At 36.5% G+C, this 25,975-nt stretch overlaps 1 protein-coding gene across 5 annotated transcripts in view; it reads left to right on the top strand.

Annotated features, from left to right (window-relative positions):
- nectin1b (nectin cell adhesion molecule 1b) overlaps positions 1 to 25,975 on the top strand; it is a 234,898-nt gene that overhangs the window by 41,575 nt on the left and 167,348 nt on the right. For all 5 annotated transcript variants that reach the window (XM_059506088.1, XM_059506091.1, XM_059506090.1 and 2 more), the window contains exons 2-4: positions 19,988 to 20,356; positions 22,994 to 23,293; positions 25,090 to 25,207. In XM_059506088.1, coding sequence (XP_059362071.1) covers positions 19,988 to 20,356; positions 22,994 to 23,293; positions 25,090 to 25,207 — 787 coding nt within the window. The remainder of the gene's footprint in view (positions 1 to 19,987; positions 20,357 to 22,993; positions 23,294 to 25,089; positions 25,208 to 25,975) is intronic.

Below are 25,975 nucleotides of genomic sequence, written 5' to 3'. Positions count from 1 at the left end.
GGATTGTGGGATTGGGTCTTTGAATCATACACTAAGAAATGATTGCAAGGAAAGCTAGAACTGACACGAACTTGTTCAGTGTAGAATTTCATCAGTACTGTTCAACAGATGAGCGTGTCTTGACTCACTCAGCCATTGTGGGTAAAAACCATTCCACCACTACCGCATAAGATTTCACAGTGGCCAGCCTCCCTTTGGTTTGTCTGCTGCACCCACTTCTTGAGAAATATATGCGTCATTTGTGAGTCAATTAATGATAAGTGTACAATCAGAGCATGCCGCTGGTTGTGAGCCTTTGGGTGTTATAGAAAAGTCATGTTCCTGCTTGTTGTGATGCTTCGTTTCGCCTTTGCTCACACCGACTTCCTGGCACACCTGCATTGTGTTACTTCGGAATGCTTAACAGGTGTTTCTCAGGTGCGTATACTGAGTATCATCTATAGACACCTTTGTTGATTAAAGAAACAGCTGCCATCTGGTGGGGCTGGGCAGCAGGTTTAAGTGTCACCTTTGCCCTGTGGGCTTGGCTGGTCTGTAGCACAAACAACCTTGGAGCCCCAGACTTGTCATAGTCCACCGGCCAAGCAGAGTGCTGCGAGCCACATGGTGGGAAGCAGAAGAGTCTGACCGTTCGAGCTTTCCACTGCAGGGGTGGGACACACCATTAACAACAGAAGTGGTGGAATCAGCATGGACCAGTGTAGGAAGGTAGAGTTGTCCTGCCCTTCACAGGGTTAATCAACCAAACCCTGCGCCGCCTGAAGACTGCCCACACCATGTTGATAAGGAGGCCTGTTTAAAATATGGTGCAGCATGAGGCTCTCTGCCACTCTTGGCTGCAGGATGAAAAAGTATGAGATGGCCTTGTCATCTGGCATTCTTTTAAGTAGGTCACTATAAGGTTCACTTGATTTCGGCTGAGCGAATCGGGTGCACGGCTTGGAAGCGCTCATACATATTCATCAGTGCTGTTTTTGTTGTGCTACCTGCATATTTAATCGTTAAAGCCATAGTTTTAAAATAACAAATCAAGTAATTTGTGTGGATGCTTTGGCTAAATATGAAAATTAACAATTTTATTGCTGTTAACTGAAAGAGTTGCATGATTTGGGAATACAACCAGGTTATTAACTGGAACTCAATCCTTGTTTCCCCACAGCAGTGTAAACGGTTACCTTTGATCATTGTCAAATTAAATGCATGAATTATGGATATGATTTTTTTTTTCAAACAAGTCTTAATTATCATTGTGCTTTTGCAGTATGTTTACATTTGGAACATTTCTGGGTAGAATTTGTTGGAGTTGAGTAGCTCAAACGATGGTGTTAGCAATGCCAAGGTCATGGGTTCGATTCACAGGGAATACATGAGTTTATAAAAGGCATACTTTAAATTCCTGTAAGTTTGGAATCAATATGCCAAAAGCATAAATGTTGTTTTTTTTAAGCTGTTTTTGCAATGATGGTGTAAACCACGGATGCCAAACTCAGTTCCTGGAGGTCCAGAGTTTATTTTCAACATTGCTCTGATGCACATACCTGTAGTTTAGAAATAACCCAGAAGGACTTGATTAGCCGGATCAGATGTGTTTAATTAGGGTTAAAGCTAAACTCTGCAGGACTATGGCCCTCCTTGAACTGAGTTTGGTGTAGACCAAAAGGTAAAGGGCTTTGTGAAATAAACACAAAGGGACTTGACACACAAGTCAAGTTTGTGTGAAATCCATGCCATGCTTTGTTAGATTAAATATGACTATACAAAGGTGACAGTTATGGGAACAGATTCACTTATCTCATACCCGAGAGTTGAATCCTTCCCAAACTTAAACAAACATTCTTACATTTACACTCCACCAAGTGCAAATACATACCTTGCAGCTGTAGATAATATGATGTGAAAGCAAACTAGATGTCAGATTTGTTGAACATGAACCTTTCTAATGACCACTCTTGAAATGGAGAATGTTTGTGTGAGGATGGGGTTTACCCATGTCTTTTGGATATGTCTTTGGCTTGCAAAAGTAGAGTGATTTTTGCCTCCATTAACAGCTGTGGTGGCACTAGAAGCAGTTCATTACATTCATAAACTCGTTCCCCATGCAAATGTGTTCAGAAGAGGATCCATGGACATGTCGTCTTAATCTGATGTACACAGTGCTATAGCAACGCGGTGCTAAAGGAGCCAACTAAACAGCTTTCCCACGACTTGATTATAATAACAGCAGCCGTATCCGATAAACAAGCTTTTTGTGTGCACCATTAAAAAGGATAGTTCACCCAAAAATGAAACAAACAAACAAAAATATAAACTAAAAATCTGTCATTATTTACTCACACATCCCAAATGATCCATATGTCTTTATCTTCTTTGGGATAAAAAACTTGATGTTTTGTAAAATGTGTGAGCTGCTCTTTTACATTTAAGGTGTACAGTAGTGTTTAATATCAAGCATCCTGTAAAATCAATGATGTGTTTTGGCTCAGAGTTATTAGGATCCACAGAATACACAAACACCAAGACAAACTAGTCTCAGCTTCTTGAACATGATTTCCCATAGGGGTGTCAGAAGGGTCAGTAAATAAATGTTAAAATGAAACATTGTGCAGAGAAAAAATTGAACCCTCTACCCTGCTTGCATGCTAGGTCATAACTGTAGATTTACCGAATACGTAACTATTGTTTTTTTTTTTTTGTTTTTTTTAATGTTAAACTTGAGGTCATCAATATTACTAGAAAATTCAAAATTGTTATTGTTATTAAGAAAGATTGTGATTATTGTAAAAATGCTACTGCATTAATGAAAACAAAAGTTTTTTAATTAGTCTATTAATGTTAAAAATGAGGTTAAATGTGTACTCTTTACATTTTAGTCTACTGGAATCTGACATTTAATGTGACCCACATTTTGTGAAACTGTTTTTGCAAAGGAACACTGAGTACATTTCTTATCTTTTTTCAAATGCTTGCTTTCATCATTGTGGGAAACTAATGCAAGGTCGAGCAATCAACGGTTCTCTGTGTTGTTGTTTTTTTTTTTTTTTTTCGTTTTTTTTTTTATTCGTATCAGGTTGGGTTAAGCCACTGTGTTGGATGGGAGAGGATTTCTGAAGTTGCAAAACAGGAGATACTCCTGCACCTGGCAGTAAAACGATGAGCGCCAGGCCTGATAGAGTATCCACAAACTGCATATAGGTTCTGAGAATATATTTGAGGTCACACTACACCATTCCCATTGTGGAGAGGAGTATTACGTGTTCAAACTAAAATGAAGGCACATAATGGTTTTGAAGGAGGAAAATTAGTTTTCAGCCAGGTTCTGGAGATGTTAAAGTAGTATTTTTGATGCTTGGGAGGTTCTTTTTGAAATATATTGCTAAGGCAAGCATCACTATAACTATTACTCTTATTTAAGGTTAGGAAATTAACATAACCGTAATGTCATGTATTGAACTTCAGCAAGTTTGAGATACATGAATGACACCTGAAACATGCCTTAATGAGAGATTTATTTTCTGAGCATCCATATTTACTCTTTTAAAAAGTGAAAAGGGTGCAAAAACCCTATATGTGCCGCAATATCATAGAAACGTGTGTCCACCCAAAATATATTTTTGCATAGGCATACAGAACTTTTTCTTCAAAAAATGTTGGATATTTCAGTAACTTTATGGACTTCTGAGTGAGAAAATTCAATGTTCAGTGTAGCAAGTACAAGACACTGAGAAGTCTTTTCACACACCCATGTGCAGCATATGTATGTCTTGAAACGAATGCTACCAATGCAACAGAAATTGCTTTCAGTCAAATTAAGTTTTGCTCAACTACTATGAACAAAATCATGACAGACAAGCTGTATCTTGTTTAGTACAGGCAGCACTGTTTGTCTTGGAGGACTGAGCAACTGCATCTTTCTTCCTGAGCAACTGCGTCTTTCTTCCTAGAGATAGCGCAGAAAATACAGTGCTGCTGTATTAAAACTAGGGACAAACAGTCGTATATCTTAGAATTGACTTAAAAGTGCACTTCAGGACAGCTTCGGGTTTGGCTGAATGCAGAGAAATCTTGAGCCAGGAAGTAAATGTTTTTCTACAATGTCAATTGCTTTCTCAAACTGAGCATACTCATCTTTCAGAGAAAAGCTCTGTATTTTAAAAGTATTAATTAATTTTAACATCAAACAAGAGTTACAATAAGAAACTCCTATTCCGTCTGAGAAGAATTTTGTGCTTTTTGGTTTGCTGCCATCGGGTTTGCTGAGAGCAGATGAGGGTTAACAAATCCTTTCCAGCACCTTTAAAAGACGGTTTTGTTTGGCATTTAATGAAGGTGTTTTGGCCAAGACAGGTAGGGCATTCACCCATGAGTGTGTGTGCAGTGTTAGGGGGTGGCAGGGCCGCTTTATTGGAGTCTCTGATCGTGCTGTGATGAAGATCACACCTAGCGTTGCATTGGGTTGGCAGTGTGTGTATGGCCAGACAGGTGTTCACTCAATAGCTGTCCTACTTTTCTGACCTTAAAGCTTTTAATCAGCTCTGTCTGAGATCCAGTCTATCCTTTCAAAGCATGACAGTGGTGGAGAGATCGAGGGAGGGGAAGGGAGAGGCCAGCGTAAGGCTGGTGCTTTGACAAAATCCTTAAAAAGGAGAATGGGGGGTTATTTCCCTGCCATTGTGAGAGAGAGAGAGAGAGAGAGAGAGAGAGAGAGAGAATACACTGTATGTCTTAAAAATTAAATGTTTGTTTGATTCTCTGATCAGCTAACCTATGAGGTTTTTATATAACTATATTTTATATTTTATAACTATAAGGTCTTTAATGGATCGTTCGCCCAAAAATTTTAATTATGTCCATTCAAACAGCTGCTGGCAGCCATTGACTTATACCATGGTAATATTTTCCCCATACTGTTTGGTTTTCAAAATGTAAAAAAATATCTCATTTGTTCAACAGAAAAAATAAATAAATAAATTAATTAATTGATTAAATATTAAATAATACTCATACAGGTTTGAAACAACACGAGGGTGAATAATTACACAATTTTATTTTTAAACTAATTTTAATTTTATTTTCCTCTTTAAAAAGCGAAATACACTTGTAGCTTAAGATGCTAAAAAAAGTGGCCAAAAATATCAGAATATTCATGCTTTGTTAATGTGAAGCTAAAAGTAATGATATATTGAGGAATGTGATTATGTTATTTCAAACCTGTACACTTTTTCTTTCTTCTCTGGAACATAAAAGAAGATAGTTTCAAAAATGTATCAGTGTCAAATGGACCCAATTTTGCAATATTGTTTTATGCCCAACATTTTTTCCCCTCTATCTCAAAAGATATAATATAAGAGTGACTAAATGATGACAGATTGACATTTTTGTGTGGACTACTGATATAATATTACTTAGCACAGGATATATATATATATATATATATATATATATATATATATATATATATATATATTCATGACACCGCTCAATCAAAAACTGTAAAACATTAGAATAAAGAAAAGAAATAAAAAAGTTAATTTTTCATTTTCTCCACACTGAATTGCAAATGTGTGGTCATTTGCATTGGCAGAAACATACTGCTGCATTCTCCAGGTCGGTGCCATGTGTTGGCAGTGGTTGAAATGAGTCGCTATTATATGCAAAATTTTTGGTGTTTTTAAAAAAAAGCTATAGAAATTGTTGCTCCAGCGGAAGCATCCGGGGCATGTGAGTCATTTTCACCGGAATACGGTTTGTTCTATGAGAGGAAATGATGATGAGTTTAATCCTTTGCTACTAGCAAGTTTGTGTTGTAGCTGTAAGCTGCAGATTTCCCAAGACTGTGCTCGGTTTTAAGTTCTTTCTAGCGGTGCTCCTCCACTTGCAAGGTTCAGTGAGTGACATTAATTTCAATCCAAGATAATTGAGTTGTTGAATCTCCCTTTGAGTTCCTTTTCTCACTCGCTTCAGGGTCTCTGATCAATAGTAATACGCTATTGTGATATGTCAGCTAGACTTATTTATATATTTACCCCATTCTTTCTTTATTAAAAGGGTATCAGGTGAAAAGCAGACACTTTTCACAGGTGATTGTCTTTCCTTGTAAGAATGGCTTGGTAGACAGGTGGGGATGTTTGAATTCATCGTTTAACCTGACACGATTTAGAGTTTAAATACATCTTGAACATTTGAAACAGCAGGTAGTTGTATTGTAGCTTAAATGGCTATTACTGAAGAGAATTGTTAAAATAGTTGTCACTGCATTTACATTAACTGTTCTGAACTCCACAATTACCTGCAGCTTTGGTTAAATCTTTTTTTGCTCATATAACACCTTTTATCAACCGAGAATCATTTCGTCTTTGTTTCTACTAACACCCCTTTATCCTAAACCAGACTTCAAATGGACATGCTGTTTGCTTCATCTTAATGCATGATCTAGTTGTTTTATGGAATAGAAAAGAATCTACTTCTCAAAAACCTTAGATTTTCAGACCCACTGCAAAATCCCACAAGTTAATTTCTCGTTTTCCAGCCGAGACCCTCTTTTGTGAGTCCACCCACCCTGTTGCTTTCAGACACCCGGACAATTACCTCAGCCACAATTAACTAGCCATGCTATTTTCCTTTCCCCAACCACACTGACTTTCAAAACACTATATGTTAACACACATATGCTAACGTTCTTTGTAGAAGGATCCTCTGGTGGGTCCCTTTACCTCATGGCCTTCATGTCAATATACATTGTTGGACTTCTGAGGTCTTGTGGGGAATACTGTAACTCATTCCAACCCTCGACTTTTTCAGACGTTCTCCCTCTTCTCAACCTGTGGTTTTGTGGTTCTTGTCTTCATCTCGTAGCCAGATATGTTTCATTTAATTGAAAGCCAAAAGTGCCTCAGTGTTTAACTCTTCAAATGTGCAATCAGCACCCCGGTTCCGCACTTTGCTTCTGAGAAATCTCTCGTTCTGCGTTTTTAGTAAGAAATGTTCTTGTTTCTGCTTAGATTCTATCAGAATGTTACTATAGCTCTGCGCTGCTGTGCAGTCGTTCGCTTGATGACCGCAAAGTGATTTGGTGAGTTTATAAATGAAGAAAAATGTCATCCTAATATCAATTTCCACCCATCGCACCGCAGACTGCCGGGTTTTGTTGGTGAGGGAGGATATTGATGGAAGGACATGCATTATGATAGATGATGTGTCATTTGGATTGGGTTTCCACTGCTCTTTGATGTGCGACCTGGAATAACAACATCCAGACTCACTGAGATGATCGGACAGATTTTTGGAAAGCTTCCGTGAATACAACAAAAGTCACATTGAAGGATTCTAGAACTGTAGGGAAGGCAAAAACTGGATCATGGACCTAGATGTAGTGTGCTCTGGACCCGCTATGCATTGAAGTTTGTACATATGTGCATGTGCATGTGAGGATATGGGAAAATCTCTGAAATGTGGTGTGTGGTGAAGAGTTGGAGGAGGGGGACTTGACGTCCCTCTACCCAGCTGGGTAGCACATGCACTGGAGACTAAAGGAGCAGAAGAGATGTGGTGAGCATTCCGTGGGCTGTGTGTGGAGAATGGAACGCTCCCAAATAGCCATTGGAAAGATCCATTGCGGTCTTGGTCATGGAAACAGTACAGCCCCGTACTCTTGGAGTTCTTCTTAGAAATGCTGAGCAATGTATGCATCACCCTCTTTACTTGTCTCCTTGTCTTGTCTTCCTTGTCTCCATGATTCAGGTACGGGTTCCAGGGCAGTGCCAATTCTCAAACTGTTCTGTACATTCCTACCACATGAAAGTGGGTTCCAGGTTCTGTGAGGTCTGCAAAGTTTGTTTCTAAACTCATTATAGTCAGGTAAACCTTACTTAGCAGTGTCATAGTTCTCAGGAACATGAACCATTCTTGAGACATGAGTAGTCTAATGTTGGACTAGCTGATATGGAAGCCAATTTGGGCTTACTGATTCCTAGTGGTGTGGAGGCAGCATCCCGCAAACACATGGTGAGAAATTTTATGTTTACATTCAGCCATTGTTTGTTTATTTCACAAGCAAAGGTGTCTGATAATTGGAGGGTTAGAAAGAAGAATTAGTGCTTGATAATGTGACCTCAACATGGTTAAGCCATGCAATGGCCCATTCCTTTATGTTTTATTTTATTTTTTTAATGAAGCTTCTACTATGACCAAAATCTTCATCTTATCATAACAAAATATGCATTTATGTATTTGGGGGTAATACTTTTTTTTAATGAGGTAAAATTTGTTGAGTTCTCTTTTGAATTGAAGATTATCATCCCAAAAGTTCATGTGAAATGTTAGTGCTTGCAAAAGCGATAATGACTGCTAACAACTTTGATAGTGCTAACTACACCGTCTTGACTGAGAAAAAGTGCTAAACCCTTATACAATGAGTCAAGTGCCCTAAACCTCATTTAAAATATTGTAGAATATTGTAAATGCGATATGAAACTATGATTTATTTATTTATTTATTTATTTATTTATTTTTCCTCATAGTTGTAGGTTTGGCTAAATATTCCCAATGTTCTTTCAGTTACACATCTCTATAATCTCATCTAGCACCAGATGACAGATGATGACACTGGCCGGTCGCATACTAAATATATGTGTTAATTGTGAGTGGTCCAGACTCTCTCACTACCCTCTCCAGTGGGAGTGTGAATTCCCAACCGGACATGTTAATGGATCAATCTGCTCTGTCGAATGAGGGGGAGAGACCAAAGCTGCCCACTGGCCCAGCTTTCCTGTTTCCACAATACTGGCCTGTTTAAACCCTGATAATAAACCACGCTCTTTGATGTCAGATGGACATTTCATATTTTTCTACAAATCGTTAAAAATGGATGAATCTCTCAACATGAGTTCCTTGTAAGAAATCTTCATAAAAATACTTTAATCAGAGATACGCTGTAGGGGGCTTGAGGATTTCAGCAGCACCTCACATCAAATATTGATTATCTGTTCTCTTTTTGTTTTTAAATTAGCCCTCCCATCAGGGGGTTGTGCTACTGTTAATCACAGGAGCCTTGGGAGTTTGGAAAGCTAATCACAGGTTAAGACATCAGGAAGCCTTAATGAAAAGTGTCTAAAGCCAAAGCCAGTATTGAGTCAATATAAAACCTATATACAATTTATAAATTTAAAGGTAAAATGTCACAAAGTGTTTACAAATGTATGTTTTCTCTCAAGTTGATATAGTCATTGACCAGTATTCTCAAAATGGCCAAATATTTTGGCCTATGTTATAGGTCTGTTTGGATTAAAATGATGTACTATGGTATTTAGAAGATACTTCAAATAATATATTAATATATTATAAATTAATATATATATATATATATATATATATATATATATATTATAAATTAATATATATATATATATATATATATATATATATATATATATTATAAATTAATATATATATATATATATATATATATATATATATATATATATATATATATATATATTTATTTATTTATTAATTTTTGTACAAAATATAATGCTACAGTAATAGCATGTAAAAATATATATTACATTATTAAACAAATTAATAAACTATTAAAAAAAAAATATTTTCCGGTGATTTTTGCAAACCTGAAATCTTGCGTCATGCTCGTTCATGCATAGCATTTAAATCGTTCATCCATGTAATCCATTTAATCATTATACTTACCTCCAATCCGATTTTCCTTGTGAACACTTTGGATTTGAACTTTTCCAGCCTGAAATTTTGCCCATTGATGATGATGGACAGGGAGAGGATTTGTCATGCATGGCCGTCCTTAGCATATCCCCCAGCCCCATTTTGACTGAACTTGAAATACTTTGTCTGCAAGATGTGCTGAGTATACAGTGTAGTCCAAGGAGCACTCAGCCATCGGTTCAGCAGCAGACACAAAACACATCCCAGCTGTCACTCAAAATGCAGACATGGAGTTGCACCAGACAATCATTTTATTGAGTCTTTGGGCTTGTGTTGTATTGCACACTGTTGCATGACACCTCACTCTGTGATATGACTCATGTTGAGTGCATTTGGTGAAATACAGCAATTATTATTATTTTATACTACAGTAAATATGTTTAAGAGCAATGCCTCTTTGTATGGTAATATTTAATTAACCACCTTGGACACAGTTCGGATTTGTTCTCCCGAAGGAATGGTTCATCCAACAATGAAAATTTGCTGAAACTATACATCCAAAAACCCTACATTTGATTTTCTTTAATAATCTGCTCTTTTCCCCTTTGTATTTCTTTCTCTCTATCTGTCCTCAGATTCACTTCAATTTGACTCCAATCCCTTTTACACCTCCCACCAACAGTAACCCGAAGACAAAGGCCGTCTCAGGTGTAATCCAGTACATATGGCCCACCAGAAATGGCCATGGCCACATTATTTATTGATTAGATATTTTTCACATGAAGACATCTAACAGCTGTTATTGATTTTATGCCGGAGGATATCACTGCATTATTGAAAAATTGCCAACTCTAATCATTGAACGCTCGTGGGTGTATTTTTCTGGCAATCTGTGCGATAAAAGATGAATTATGTTTTGTTCATTCTTTCTAAACTACTTTGCATTTGCTGTGACTCGCAGACTTGCAGTGGTCATGTTGTTTGGTTACGTTGCTTGTAAATCACCCGCTGTGATACGCTGGTCACTTTTGTGTTGATATCCACAGGAGACGGTGATTTGTTAAAACATCTCAGTTTGTTAGAGTCATTTATAGATGTTTAGGTTGTTAGAAGCGGGCTCGCCATTGTCCCTTTGTACACAAACCTATCCTTGCACAAACACACCAGTGCATTAAACACATTCAAGCGCACATAGCAGAAAGATCTGCTCGCAGACACACGAATACATACTCAAAACACAGCATCAATCCACATAGTAAAGGAAGCTGTGTACCACATAAAAAGCTTTTTTACTGTATGGGGACATCAATAATTTAGCTGAATACCATTCTGTGTAAAACCCTCTTATGCATTTATGCACACATTTATGTAATGGTGCCAGCTGAGCCTTTTTCCCTTATCTTTGTGTCTCTGATGCCTAGTTTCTGTCTCTCTTTTGCAAACAAGCAGGGCCGTTTCTGAGTAGTCATTTTGTTGGCCTTTGTAATCATTAACTACGTAAGTTTTGTTGACCCTGACAGCCTTGCACTTCCTCTGACTCTGACAAGTGGCCTGTATCTCGTATGGGGATGATGTCATCAGCTGTTAGGGCAAGTACAGACAAATATTGTGTTTATTTTTTATTTTTTTCTCAGCCCAACCGAAACTATGACTGAAAAGAAACATTAGAGAGCATGACCTTGTCTCCAATTCTTGTTTCGGTCTGTTAACACATTGTAGTTACTGTCGACCAGATTTGATCTTCTGGCAAGACAAAACTACATTTTATATGTATTATTTACAGTAAAGGTCAAAAGTTTGGAATCACTGAGATTCCATAAAGAGACAAGAAGTATTTTTATGTTCACCAAAACTACATCTATTTGATCAAACATACAGTAAGACAGTAATATTATGTATAATATTATCGCAAATATATTAATTGTTTTCTAGTTTAATGTTATAATATTTTCATTTTAAAACGTTATTTATTCTTGAAATATCAAAACTGAATTTTCATCATTTCATTACTCCTGTATTCACTGTCACATGATCGTTAACAAATAATCACTATTAATTTTGAAACGTTTTTTTTTTCAGCATATACAGAGTATTAAATTGATCAAAAGTAAACAAATACAAAAGATTTATTTTTAAAAGGCTTTAAAATCTTTCTATTCATTAAATAATCATGAAAGGACATGGATCACCGTTTCTTCAAAATTATTAAGCAGCAAAAATTGATTTCAGTATTGTTAATAAGAAAAAAAAAAAAAAGTTTGTTGAGCATCAAATTGCCATGTTAGAATGATTGCTGAAGGCACTTATGACACTGGAGACTGGAGTAATAATTTGACATCACTGTTATTAAATTACATTTGAAGATATATTAAAATAGAAAACAGTTATAGTATATATATTCAATATAGTAACAGTATATATATATATATATATATATATATATATATATATATATATATATATATATATATATATATATATATATATATATATATATATATATTCAATCTTTTTTAGTGGTAGTGTATATTATTAAGTGAAATAAATCAATATAATTGCTATGTAATTATGTAAAATCTATAGTGAATATACAATGTACTAATTGTGCTAGGCAAAAAAAAAAAAAAACCCTTATTACATATATTCCTATAAATGATTTTAAAAATCAGCAATCTTACCCAGCAAGATCCTAGTATAAAATAAATAAATAAATAAATATTTGGATTTTGTTTGCATGATGCAACACACATTTAAAGTTTGTGCTGCATCCATTGACCTTTATAAAGAGTGCAATATGCCAAATAAGAGATTCAAAGCCTGTATTCATGTGTATTACATCATCTCTCCTGCTGTTGGATTGTGGATATAAAAATGTAGTGGAAGAGCTGGCAGGCCGAGCTGTGAAAGATGAATCAGTGTGTAAAAAAGAGTGATGGAGAAGAAAGAGAGCAGAACACAGGTATGCTGATGAATCCCCTTGACATTCTCACAATGCCTTTAAATCACTCTCAGAGGGGAAGCAGCGTGGGCCTGTACGCGCCTTCCTACATCGCACTGGACTTGTGCCATGTGGGGTTGGCTCCATAGTCTTATATGGATGAAAGTAACATATGGTTGTATAATCAGTGCCTTCTTTAGATGAGGGCAATGTCCTTTTAAGTAAGCCATTTGACTTGGCGGCCATCTTGATAATGCCCCCGGCCAGTTATTTTCAAGTTATGCAAGAGCAGCTTTTATCTGCTTGAATGAGGAAAGGCCAAAAGCTGTTTTCTAAACCTACCTACCTAAAAAAAAAAAAAAAAACTACATATGGTACATCACTACTAAAATTTGACAAAAATGTTTTCCTCTTCTAGCTCAAATCGGGCTGCAAAACTATTCTAATTTAATTTAATAGTTAAATATGTCAATATATACAGCTAACTGTAAGTTAATGATGCAAGAACTTTTTTTTTCTTTCTTATTTTTGTAAAAAAAAATAAAAAATTTTTTGAAAATGTGCTGCCTAAAGTCACACATGACTTTTAAACAACTTATTTAAATGTTTTAATATATTATAATACTAATACAAATATCAAGTCGTAAAAAAAGTGACTTATTTGTATTGTATATTCTATATTGACTGCATTTTAAAATTGTGCATGCCTTTCTTTTCTGAGCAGTGTTATTTTGCTATCATTGAGAATCAGGTTGGTTTATTTATTAATTCATTTATGTGCTGTTTTCCTTTTAATTGCTTTTAAAGTTTTAGTAATTCTATTGAGCCATTGTGTGTTTTGTCAATTTAAGTAGTTTTATTATTATTATTATTATTTTAGTTTCTGAGTGTTGCAATATTTCCCATCCACTTTTCAAAAATAGCATGATTCCTCTTTAAACTATCCCTTTTAATCAGCCTGGAGCTTTTGGGAACGGTACCCTTAGGGTGTGTTGATGATATGTACCAAACTTTCTGACAAACAGAAAATGCACAACCTTTATAACTTCCTGTATAGCAGGATGGTTCAGGAAAACACACCGTCTCAATAAAGCAGATGGTGGATGGTCTATCAGGAAAAGGGATATTCAGGGGAAACGTGTGTAAAGTTTAAGCATTAATGCAGAAAGGGGCGAGAGCAAAGCTCAAGTGAAAGCCAGAGTCCTGACCATATGTTGCAGCAGGTTTCTGTTATAGGTAAATATTAGCTAAGGCTGACACAGTAGATGAGGGAAGCTGGTAAAACAGGAATCAAATAGCCATGCTTAGAGGTAAAGGCAGTTCTCAACATCCCAGTGTGTCTGCAGAAACTTGCACACACTCAAAAACAAACACACTAGAATGAGTTGTACGTGCATGGCCGGATGTAGGATTCATTACATTCTCCTCATTGATTTTAGAGTTACTCTTTAACTCCACTGTCGCAGTCTCTTCTCTGTTTTTAGCTGCTAACTTGATACAACGTTGTAATGCGCCCACAGCGTGAGCGGGATGTGCTGGCATGCACCGTATCATCACTCTCTAGCACATAAACATATTAGTGTCCTCACCGAAGCTGAGCTCTTCTTTTTTTCCTAACTGAAGGACCTGGATTGCTATTAGATTACCCACACACAATGGGGCGTATTTAGTAGACTCTCTAAACAAGCCTTTCTGCGGTTTTCTTAATGAGATGGGCCAAATGCCATCATTTTTTTTCTTTCTTTTCTGGGAGGCCTGAAGCAGGTCCAGTGTTGTGCCTTGTGCCCAGAGAGAGATGTGGATCCGGTCAGGCTGCTGTCCCGGAGAATGGTAGCTCTGTTTGGAGTGTGCCTCTACGCTAATGCTACATCTTACAGGAGGCGTTGTAGTCACACCCCCACCCCGGCCACATGGTCCACGTGTGTGAGTGAATAGGGCAGATTCTATGTGAAAAGTAGGCCTGGAAACAACCTGCAGTTACCTTTTAACCAATAAAACAGGGTTTTATTGGTTAAAATAACCCCCCCCCCCCACAAACACACATTTTTAGGAGGGGATAATGTAAATGTAAAGCTCAGCAAGATTATTCATACTGCTTCTTCTTGCTGGTTCAGCTGTTATTTGCTCACCACTGACACCTGTAGGTTTGGAGAATATTGCATCTGATGTATGGTTAAGATGGATTTCCTCAAGGCAAATTAGGCTGTATTTCATTTTTTTCGGAGGTCTCTGGTCAGTGGTTAGGCTAACAAAACCTAGTCGGCCTCAGAGTAGACCCTCCAGTAGGAAAACCACATTCACCCTTGAAGTCAACCTACTGAAAGCTGAGAGACTTAATCACTCATATGTTGGACTTGTATTATTATAGTTCTCTGAGACATGATGAGTGGATTAAACGTGACTAAATGAGATTTTTAAAAACACCTTGAACAATAGGGATTGTGAAAGGCTTCTCTGGCATCTTCTGACTTGTTCATATATGCCTCACGGTCATATCTACCCAATTACTTTCCTCCACATTATGAGATTCTGCATGTAGTCCAGCTGAAGGGCTTGGAAAAAGAGTCCATGTTGTCTGGGTGTGTTTGGTAGATTCACTGGATGATACTTTAAGACCTCCGGATTTGTTCTGCGGTCTGTTACTTCACTTTCATTGTTGTCTGCCAGTGATTGTCTTATTCAACTTTTCTTTGTTGAACATTGTGCCAGCGACAATGTTCTCTCATGGTCTGTTTGCCGTTGCTTCCGATTCGTAGCAACTTAACTTCTTGAAGTGTGTACGAAGAGTTTATATTCTCAAATTTTCTTTCTGATTGCCCTCCATTGTTCAGCTCTGCTGTGCAGGCTATAATTACTCTCTATCTCCTGCTTTCTTTGGAAGACCCCTTCAGCCTCGAGGTGGAGGAAGAGGACGTGGAAATGGGGTCAGGGGGCCCAGAGGCTTTGGGTTCCTTAGTGTGAGGATTTAGGTTCTGGAGCCGTATAATTACCCCTCTCTCACAACTCCCTCTAAAGCGAAGACTGATCTTTATTTGTGGTGGTCTAAGTGGATGACTCAGAGGAGGGAGTTAGCAGAATATATCTCTCTGCTTATTCTACTATTCCCCCACTAACAATGTCTTCATGCAGTTGAAGTTAACTCGGATGGTTTTTCTAACTGATGTTGTCAAGCTGTAAATCGTATTGCTACTTCACAAGGCATTTCCTCTGTTTCGACCCTGTCACGGTAGCAAATGCAAGCTGAAACAGGGTCAAACAGAGGAAAACAAGGACACAGGTGTCCCCCAAGGTAGCTGTGCAGAGGTTGCCAGCCGTCTTTCTGTCAAACTCGATTAGTCAATCAAGCTGTTGTTTCTCAGTGCCTGCTGATGGATCTATACACTCTGGTCAAAAATAACTCATCTGTACACGCCTGGGTAAATGAGAAATGAAGGGTTTGGTGCGCATCGGTTAAAAAAAAACTGACACATCACCAGCTGGTTCCCTCCTTTATAAGTGATGTTTGCTAAGGATAGCATCACAATTGATTATCATACTTAGGGGGGCTCTTAAGACTTGGACAAGTAAGTGAGCATTAATAACACCATTGCGATGGCAACTTTTGCATGAGCAAGAAACCGTAAACATTTAGTTTAATCAATTTGCAGGTGTTTAACAGAGCTGAATTCATGGGTAAAAGATGTAACTTTCACATTCCTGAAACTACTAGTTTAACACTGCATGATAAAGAGGAAACTTCCTAGCAATAGGAGTTAATTTCTATTCAAGGTTGGTACCATTCGTTCTCTGAAATCTTGAGTGCCTTGCTTTCATATTTGTGCAGTGGTGACCTTGAATGATTTTTTTTTCATACAAACACACACACACACACACACACACACACACACACACACACACACACACACACACAATAAATAATAAATAGTGGATATTTTGTTTGCTTCTCTCTCTTTCTCTGTAAATGCGTAGCTAGTTTCAGCCCCTCTGGTCATGCAATCCGTTTTAGTCTTAGACTATTGGTGTCTTCTCAAGTTTAACTTTTCCCAGATTGTCTTTCAGATGCTTAAAAGTCTTGAACTAAGCATTTAAAACACTTGCCAATACTTGTTTAACTTTTATGACGGATGACAGGCCTGTGCTCAAACCAGTTTTTCAGCTTTTATTAAAATGGCTTACAAATACTCTTATCAGTAGGAAGTTGATCCCTGATCAGTAATTCATCTAAAACTCATTAAAACGGCTCATTATTGTCTCATTTTCAAAAGGTACCATTTAAATAAAGGTGATTTTTAAAATACATACAATTGTGTGATTTACATTATTTGAAATGTTCTATCAATCAATTAATGGGTGAAGAAAATCTCAATCTAAATTAGTAATTTTAATAAAAAATTTAATTAAAGGAACTCTCACACCCATGGTATGGCAGCAACATTCCTTGATTATTATGACCGAATGAGAGTATAGTTCCTAGCCATATCAGCCTACAAAATCACAACTTTTCATTTTCCTTCAGACTTAGCACACAGTGTAACTACAGAAGAATCAAATTTTAAATAGGAAAAATATCAAATCTCTTTGATCATTTAGCTAACATTTGAGATGCTAACGGTCTAATCAGATTCAAAAATATATGCTAAGCTAGGCTAATAGTGCTACTGCCAGACCTGGAGATTGGTGGAATGGATTAGAAAACTGTAAAACTCAACTGTTTAACTCTAGGGGAGATGTAAATATAAAAAAAAAAAAAAAAAAAGTGGAGTGTTCCTCCAGATTTTTATCTGTTTAATCTGACAGATACTCAAAGTCATGAAACTAAAATGTTCTTTTTAGAAATAAAATGTATTACTGATATTTCTACAAACATCTATTTTAAATAATCTGTTGTTTACTATACAGACACATGGTAGTAGTGTTGACATTTTATGACGAAGAATGAACAAAATGTATGATGACAATCTAAAGTTTAAGTTGCGCTTGAAAGTTAACTACTTAAAAGAACGATGATGTCATTATTTTAGGAATTTTTTTTTTATCTAAATAGGGATCTAAATAGCACTCATTTGGCCCACAGTTTCCCTCTTTTTTGTTTTTCCCCTGCGATAATTCCAACTTTTATGAGTGGCGTGATTAAGCGCGGTGGTTCAGTTACTTCCTCTTTGCTAAGGTCTCTCTGTAGGAGGTAATTAACCCTTTTGCCAGTCATAAATAATAGAGGGAGAGGGGGAAAGAAGGAGGTTAGGGTATGTGGTTTAGTATATGTCCAACAGGACATCACAGCACCTGACGGCGAGGAGAAATATATCTACTCGGGGTCTCCTACGACAGGTTTGTTAAAGGCAACAGAACTCATGGACCCTCCAGGGACACGTTTGCCTTAGAGTTATTCACGGGTCAGAAAAGCTTCTGTTATGAATGGCCTCTGTAGAGCTAAACAGGAACTAAAAGTTCTCATGGATGCATAGCCCTTGTGTGGAAGCATAAGCCGGGTAGAAATGTAAGAAGAGCCGGTCGTCTGGTCAGGTGTTAAGGAAGTGAAGACAAAGAAAATATGATTGAAAAGCAGGGGGTGAGGTAAAGGGGGCAGTTAAACAAATGTATGAGTAATAGCACGTGCAAGAAAGCGAGACAGAAAGGGGTGAAAAGGAGGGGTTCGAGTGTTAACACGTCATTCTCAGCTGGAGGGGGTAAAAGAAGGTCACCAGGGAGACAAAAGGCCAAGGGCCTGCCAAAACATTATGCATTTGACTGTGGGGCATGCTGTATTTCAGGGTTATCTTGAGAGACAAAACCACTATTGTTTTCACAGGGAGCAGTGGAATCATCTTCTGCGTGACAGATACCTTCAAACTCTTAAAAGCCGTTGCTGGGGAAAAATAGAAAACCCATTTGTTTACTACTAATTGCTTGCCTGGTTTATTGTAACTTAATTCAAGTGCCATCATTGTGGGCACACTCAGACTGGATCCCGCAATGTTTCCATTAATAGGTGCTTGAGGCTGTCACCGAGATGTTTACCAATGAGAAATAATTAGGATGGAGTGGTATGGGAAGGTTGGCAGTCAGGATCAGTCGGGGGGGGATCTACCATCATTACACATGCTGGGAAAGTCTACATCCGACACTCTTGAAGACCTAATGCTGCCTGTAAACACCACTGCCATACTTGTAATTAGTCCTGTTTGCCATTTGAAGTACTCTTGTTGAATTGGCATGCTAGTTGTATTGACACATTTGATTGTAATGTAAAAGCATCGAGTCAAGGAGTTTCTGTAACTTCAGTTAGGGTTGTCAGTTTTCATGATTCATATTCAAAATAGATACAAAAACACCTATGGACAGATAACATATGCTTACATATCATCTAAATATATTTTTGGTAACATTTTAATTGAAGGTGATATTGTTAAAATGTAATTACACAGTACTAGCCAATATGAATTAACTACTTAGGGTTAGGTTTGAGGTTAGTTATATGTGTAACATATAAAATGGGTAGCTCACCCTAAAATGAAATTGGTATTAAAAGTATGACTCACCCAAAAAATGAAAATTTTAATTGCTCACCTTCATTTTGTTCCAAACCCATAAGACCGCAATGCGACTGAAACGTTCCCAGGCCCAGAAACGTACTAAAGATATAGTTAAAATAATCTACACAGAAAACAAAAATATTGTTTTTTTTCAACAATTCTTCACTTCTGAGTCACCATTCGCCCCCATTCACAAGAGTACCAAGATGCAAGTGCACGATGCTGCTAAAGTAGAACATGTACTCTCGCGAATGGTGTTTCCGAAGTGAAGAATTGTTGGAAAAAATATATATTTTTGTCTTATGTGTAGATTATTTTAATGGAATAAAGTCATTATTTTTGTTTTCTTTAAAACACAAAATATATTGTCATAACTCATAACATTACGTATGAAACATCGATGGCACATGGACTATATTAATGATGTCCTTGCTACATTTCTGGGCTTTAAACTGTCTGTTTGATTGCTGTCTACGTAGAGAAAGCTCTTAAAAAAAAAAAAAAAAAAAAAAAAAATATTAATATTATATATTTATTTATATATATATATATATATATATATATATATATATATATATATATATATATATATATTTGTGTGTGTGTGTGTGTGTGTGTGTGTGTGTATTTTATATTTTTCTGAAGATGAACAAAGGTGTTATAAGTTTAAGACAACATGAGAGTAGGTAATAAATGACAGAATTCAATTTTTTTGATTAACTATCCTTTTAATATTGATGAATTTTGATAAATAACCTGAGTATCGATACGTTTAGTTCATTAACAATCATTCTCAGCACAGATTGGTTGACTTGTTTGTAATGTCTCTCTTCTTGTCTTTCTGCAGCAGGGAACGGGCAGTCGGTGCAGACGGACCCCAGTAAGTCAGGATTTGTGGGAGATACGGTCGAGCTGCGATGTGTATTCATCAACGGTAAGCCACCAGTGAAGATCTCTCAGGTCACCTGGCAAAAGGTGATAAATGGCACAAAACAAAACGTCGCCACCGCAAACCCAGACTTGGGAGTATCAGTGTTGCCCCCTTTCAAAGACCGTGTGAGCTTTAAGCACCTGCGCCAGAGGTCCACTTCTACTCTAGAGGATACCACTATTGTGGTCAGCAACCTACGGCTCTCTGATGAGGCAGGCTACATCTGCGAGTACACCACCTTCCCAGCAGGCAACAGGGAGAATACGGTCAACCTCACTGTCTTTGGTAAGAGCAAACTTTGGTACATAACTGTCTTTGGTACATATGTAGTGCTGTTCTCCTTAGAAAAGAGCACATTCACAAACAGAGCATCAATGGGAATCATTCATGGAACATGAGCAGAATGAATTTCTGTTATTCATAAAATAATTCTGACATTTTCACATTAATGTTACAATGGGCTTCATTTGCAAATAACAAGCAGATCAAATTGTGTAATTTGTTCAGAAACATTTATATTCCACGCTAAATTGTGTGTAAGATTAGCCATGCATGTAGTTATTCCCATTAAATGGTACAATTTATGTAAGAATTTTATTACGAAATGAAATAAATAAATAAAAGACAATATTTTTTTACAAAGAGCATTACTAAAAAAACCTCTTTGAATGAATGCTTTCCGAACAGTTTACAAAATTGTGCATAAACACTGCTGCAGTTTGTGTGAATAATTTGTTTATGATTAACACACAAATCATAATTTTAATGTAAGAATGGTTTTACAAACAATTTGAAGTGAATTCACATGAAATGTGACAGTTTTCAATATAAATGTTTTGTGAATGATTTCTAAGAAAATTTGGATTCATTGCCAAAAGACTGATTAGCACGCAGCAGCAGGTTCTCAGCACATATATAACACCATGTATGGACAGCAAAGAAGTAGGTGTCATTTTCTCAAATATTCTCCACACTCAGCACTGACATGGTGAGAAATTTTTTATTAAAGGCATCGTCATGGTTAGCAGGTAGTAAGGTGTAAATGGATGTTGTTTCAGCAATATTTTATTCATAACCCTGTAATCCCTTCAGAAAAATCATCTTTGTCCTTGACCGCTCCAGGTCTGTACTGTGCATGGTTAAAACATTCAGTACGCTTGAAATGTGTTGATCAGTGTTCAACCCCAACAGAAAGAGCGGCATCTCAGCCTCGACCTGCAGGTTTAATATTTCCATACATGTTCTTGACAAAAGCTACATACACAGGTGAAGATAAGCTTTCATTTTATCAAAGGAATCCAACCTTGTATTATGTTGTTGTTTCCTTGACATACAAAATCAGAGGTTAAGCAGAATGTCTGAGCTGCTTTTTGACAAAACAAAAGTGGATGGGGTCTTATACAGTATAGCTCCAAAAAGACCATTCACACAGTAAAAGTAGTTCAAATGACTCCAGATCTTCTGAAGCTATACAGTAGATCAGGGTTTTCCAAAATGGGGTTTGTGTGTTGATGAAAAGCATACAATTCATGAAATCAGAAAATTGACAAAAAAATAAAATAATAATATATATATATATATATATATATATATATATATATATATATATATATATATATATATATATATATATATATATATATATATATATATAAAATAAATAAACAAATAAATAACATTTGTTAATTAACTAATATTTTATTACAATTTAAGTAGTATCTTCAGTTGTATTTAACTATAATAATCCTGTTACAGATAAGTGGCTCACAAAAAAAAAAAAAAAAATGAAACAGTTTGACCTACAGGTTAAAATAGGTTAACATCGATCTGTATGTAATTAATTCAGAAGACATGGAATAAAGTTCACGATGGGCTACTTTTATGTTGCCTTTTTGAGCTTGTTTAAATCATGACCCACTTTTATTGTATAAAAAAAAAGAAAAAAAAAAAGATTCTCAGACATTCTGCCTAAAATGAAAAATAAGTATGGTGTGTATAAAGTGAGGGTGCGTAAGTCTCTGTTTTTGGGTGAACTTTAATAAATGTCCTAAACAGACATCAATAAAAGCTTTTCTTCCACACACAATTAATTCAAGAGCAGAGCTGTATTTTGTCTCTTAGGAAGCTGCACAGGTTGGAAAAACACCATGATGTATGTGCATGTATCTGTGTGTGTGTGTGTGTGTGTGTGTGTGTGTGTGCGTGCGTGTTTGTGTGTATTGGAGTGAAAGAGAGGAGTATCTCGTTAGAGAGGTGGGTTATGCTCCCGCTGATTGCAGATCTAATTAGAAATGAAGTGTTGATATGTTTTCCATTAAGCCAGCAAAGGGAGCTGCTTGGCTCAAGTACAATTTTTTTTTTACTAGTGTGGCTTGTTAACTCCCAAGCCCATTTTGTATATCACGTTCACATGCGTCCTCTGAGAACGCTGGGGCTGCAGTAAGAGTGAGCAACCTGAACGGAGATAACCAGCTCAGTGCTTTCAAAGAGCCTCTTCATGTCATATCAACCCTCGCCACAAACCTCAGTCCTGCTATCAGTACTCTTTGACACGCACTTACATAAACACACATCTTCCCTTTTGAAGCGGGCCTGCTAATTGCTAATTGGCAGCCCATAAAGGATCAAGATTGGATGACTTTGGGCACCGCAAGAAACGAGTGGTTTCTACATCTGTTTGAGTGCTTGACTGATGCTTTAGCTTTGAACACAGAGTAGGGGAAAAATAAATGAGTGAACTGCTTGAGTTATACTGACGGGGAAAAAAAGACTTAAGAATGGTGAGATTAGTGTTAGTGGCACTGGATCAGTGAGAAAAAAAAACATTTATTTTTTTTACTTCACAACTTCTCAAGGGCACCTCTGTTCACACAGTACTTTAGTATCTTAGAGTGTTGTTTATTGTATGCTTCTTTCTTCCAGCACGGCCAGTGACCAAGATGACCTTGACTTCACCCACCATCGTGGCAAGGACGCCGAGACGCAAGATGCCCGTAGCCACTTGCATGTCGGCTAACGGCAAGCCTCCTAGCGTCATCAAATGGGACACCACTCTGAAGGGCGAAGCCACGTTTCAGGAAACACGCAATCCAAATGGCACCGTGACCGTGCGCAGTAACTATATCGTATTGCCCAGCCGCGAGACCCATCGTCAGAAGTTGAGCTGCATCGTCACCTACCGCGCAGAACGCTTTATAGAAAGCGTCATACTCAACGTTCAGTGTAAGAACCATGGTTTTCTTCATGTCTTTCAAATTTTTGCAAGAACACAAGAAATTATGCTGTTGATAAATATGTATAAAATATACAACTGGTCAAAAGTTTGGGATATTTCTTTATTTAATGTTTTTGAATAAAGTCTTTTCTGCTCATCAAGACTGCATTTATTTGATTAAAAAATACAGTAAAACCAGCAAAACTGTGAAATATTATTACAATTAAAAATAACTGTTTTCAGTTTTAATATATATAAAAGCTGAATTTTCAGCTTCGTTATACCAAAATTCTGTGTCTTGAGAAATCATTCTAATTTACTGTTTTGCTGCTCAAGAAACTTTTTTTTTTTTTGCTAGCGAATTTATAGCAAATAAATCATAGCTTTTATTCAATAAGAATGCATTAAATTGATCAAAAGTGACAGGAAGGGCAATCGTAATGGTACAAAATATTTATGTTTTGAAATAAAGGCTGTTCATTGAACTTTCTGTTCATTAGATTCATATCATTAGAATTTCTATTCATCAAGAATCCTGAAAAGATGTAGCATGATTTCCACCAAAAATATTTTTAATAAGAACCCTTATTAATAAGTGAGCACCAAATCAGTATAATAGAATCATTTCTGGTGTGTCACACTGAAGACTGCTAAAATAATAATAATAATAATAATAATCAGCTTTGCTATCATAGGAATAAACAACTTTTTGAAAATGTACAAAAAAAAAAAAGTACATTCATTCATAAATATTTGTTTATTTGATTTCATTGTATTTATTTTTATAAATGCATTATGGTGACTTCATTCTAAAAAAAAATAAATTAAAAATAAATAAATAAATGTGACAAAACTTTTCAGTGTTCCAAACTTTTGATCAGTATATAATATCCATCACATATTATACATCACAAAATTGCATAAGTGCATTTTATCCAGTTTTCTCAAAATTCAGATTTAATTAAACTGTTTTAATCATTGAGCTGATGTAACGATCCATCTGACATATTTGTATAAAACCCCACTCGAATGTCAAACAATGTCTAAACAGTATCTGTGCTCCGTATTAAGATGTTAATGCTGTACTGTTATGCAAGTCCTGCGGAGGAGGTTCAGAGCAAGAAGAGATGTGTCACTGGCCTGTCTCAGTCACTGTTGTTATCAGCTATTGTTTAGGGCAGTTTAGAGCAGTATTGCAGCCCCCATATAGCATACAGACAGAGGAAATCCACCTATTCACCCATGCACATTTCACTATTGAATACATTGCTTTTGCAGTGTGAAAGGCTGTTTTTAGAGCAATAAGTTCACAGAGAATCCCTCGTCCTGATTCTTGATTTACTTTGAGTGTTTCGTTAATTAAGTTACCCTTTGGTATAACATTTCCAAATGTAATTTGCTCTGTCTTATACATGCTCATGAAAGCAATTAAGAATAAATCTGAAGAGACATAGAAATTACTGACCGGTACCATCAAGTATGCAGTGCATTTTAATATTGTCATTAATAGAAAAATTGTGCTGTAATGAATTGAAATTTGCCATTTAGCTGAGGTTCTTATCCAATTAGGCCAATTTCTGGAATAGTTGCCCTGGAGCAGCTTTGGGCTAAGTGGGTAGCTAAAGGGCACAGTGGTGGTTGTAGTCTCAGTAACTCTTCACTTGTTGGCTCTCCTCCCAATCGCTTAAGTAAACTCTTGACCTTTTAGCTATGAGCCCAGGCCGTTAATCAGTATCATGACAAGCAACCAGCATCAAGTCATGTGACATGGAAAAGCTGTCTTTTTTTTTTTTTATATATATAGATGAGCCAGAGGTAAAAATTGAGGGATTCGACGGGAACTGGTATCTGAATCGTCAAGATGTAAAGCTGACGTGCAATGCAGATGCCAATCCAGCTGTTACCGTCTACCAGTGGAAACTGTGAGTTATTCTTGCTTTTCCTACTAATCTACATTACAAATAATCACTTTTTTTATCTCAGTTTTTTAATATAATATGATGAATGAGTAATGTATTTGAGTAAAATGCATAAAGAGGAAGAATAAAAAGCAAACTGTTTTTTTTGATGTTTGAAGAGTTCTCTTCTGAAATATTCAGTTTACTGTAATACTACATGACAGCATAGATGTTTTATGACTGATAAGATAATAATTTCCTTCCGTAAACTACTTCTTTATCATTGGTGGTTAGCACTCAATCAAGTTAAGTAAAGCCGTTTACAATGGGTCTATTCAGAAGTCACGGAGCCATTGATAACTTTTCAAACAAGATCAAACATGAGAAAATAAGCTATGCATTGTGTACTTCTGAATGTTTACCGTACCGATTTACCGGTTTGAAAGAACAGAGAAAGAGATACACAGTGAAACCGGATCTTGAGTCTTCTGATGGCTATTGTTGTCGAGTTACTGGTGCTACGGGTTTGGATGCAAAGTATGTTGGCAAAAAATGACATCATTACTTTGCGTATCAAATGAATATGAATATGACAAGAAAGTCTCAGGTCTGTACCAGAGTTTATGTGAGGTCAAGGGCATTTTACATTTTTATTATTATTATTATTATTATTATTATTATTATTTTTAATGGCACAGGTTTTGGCCAACTACAAATTTGTATTTGTGAAGCTTTGTGTGTTAGTGTCTTTTGAGAGGTTAGTTGTAGATGTGTTATCATTATTATTATTAT

The sequence above is a fragment of the Carassius carassius genome, chromosome 23, assembly GCF_963082965.1.
Source record: "Carassius carassius chromosome 23, fCarCar2.1, whole genome shotgun sequence".
Lineage (NCBI taxonomy): Eukaryota > Metazoa > Chordata > Actinopteri > Cypriniformes > Cyprinidae > Carassius > Carassius carassius.
Note: the sequence above shows the minus strand (reverse complement) of the source record. Positions and strands in the feature narration are given on the sequence as shown.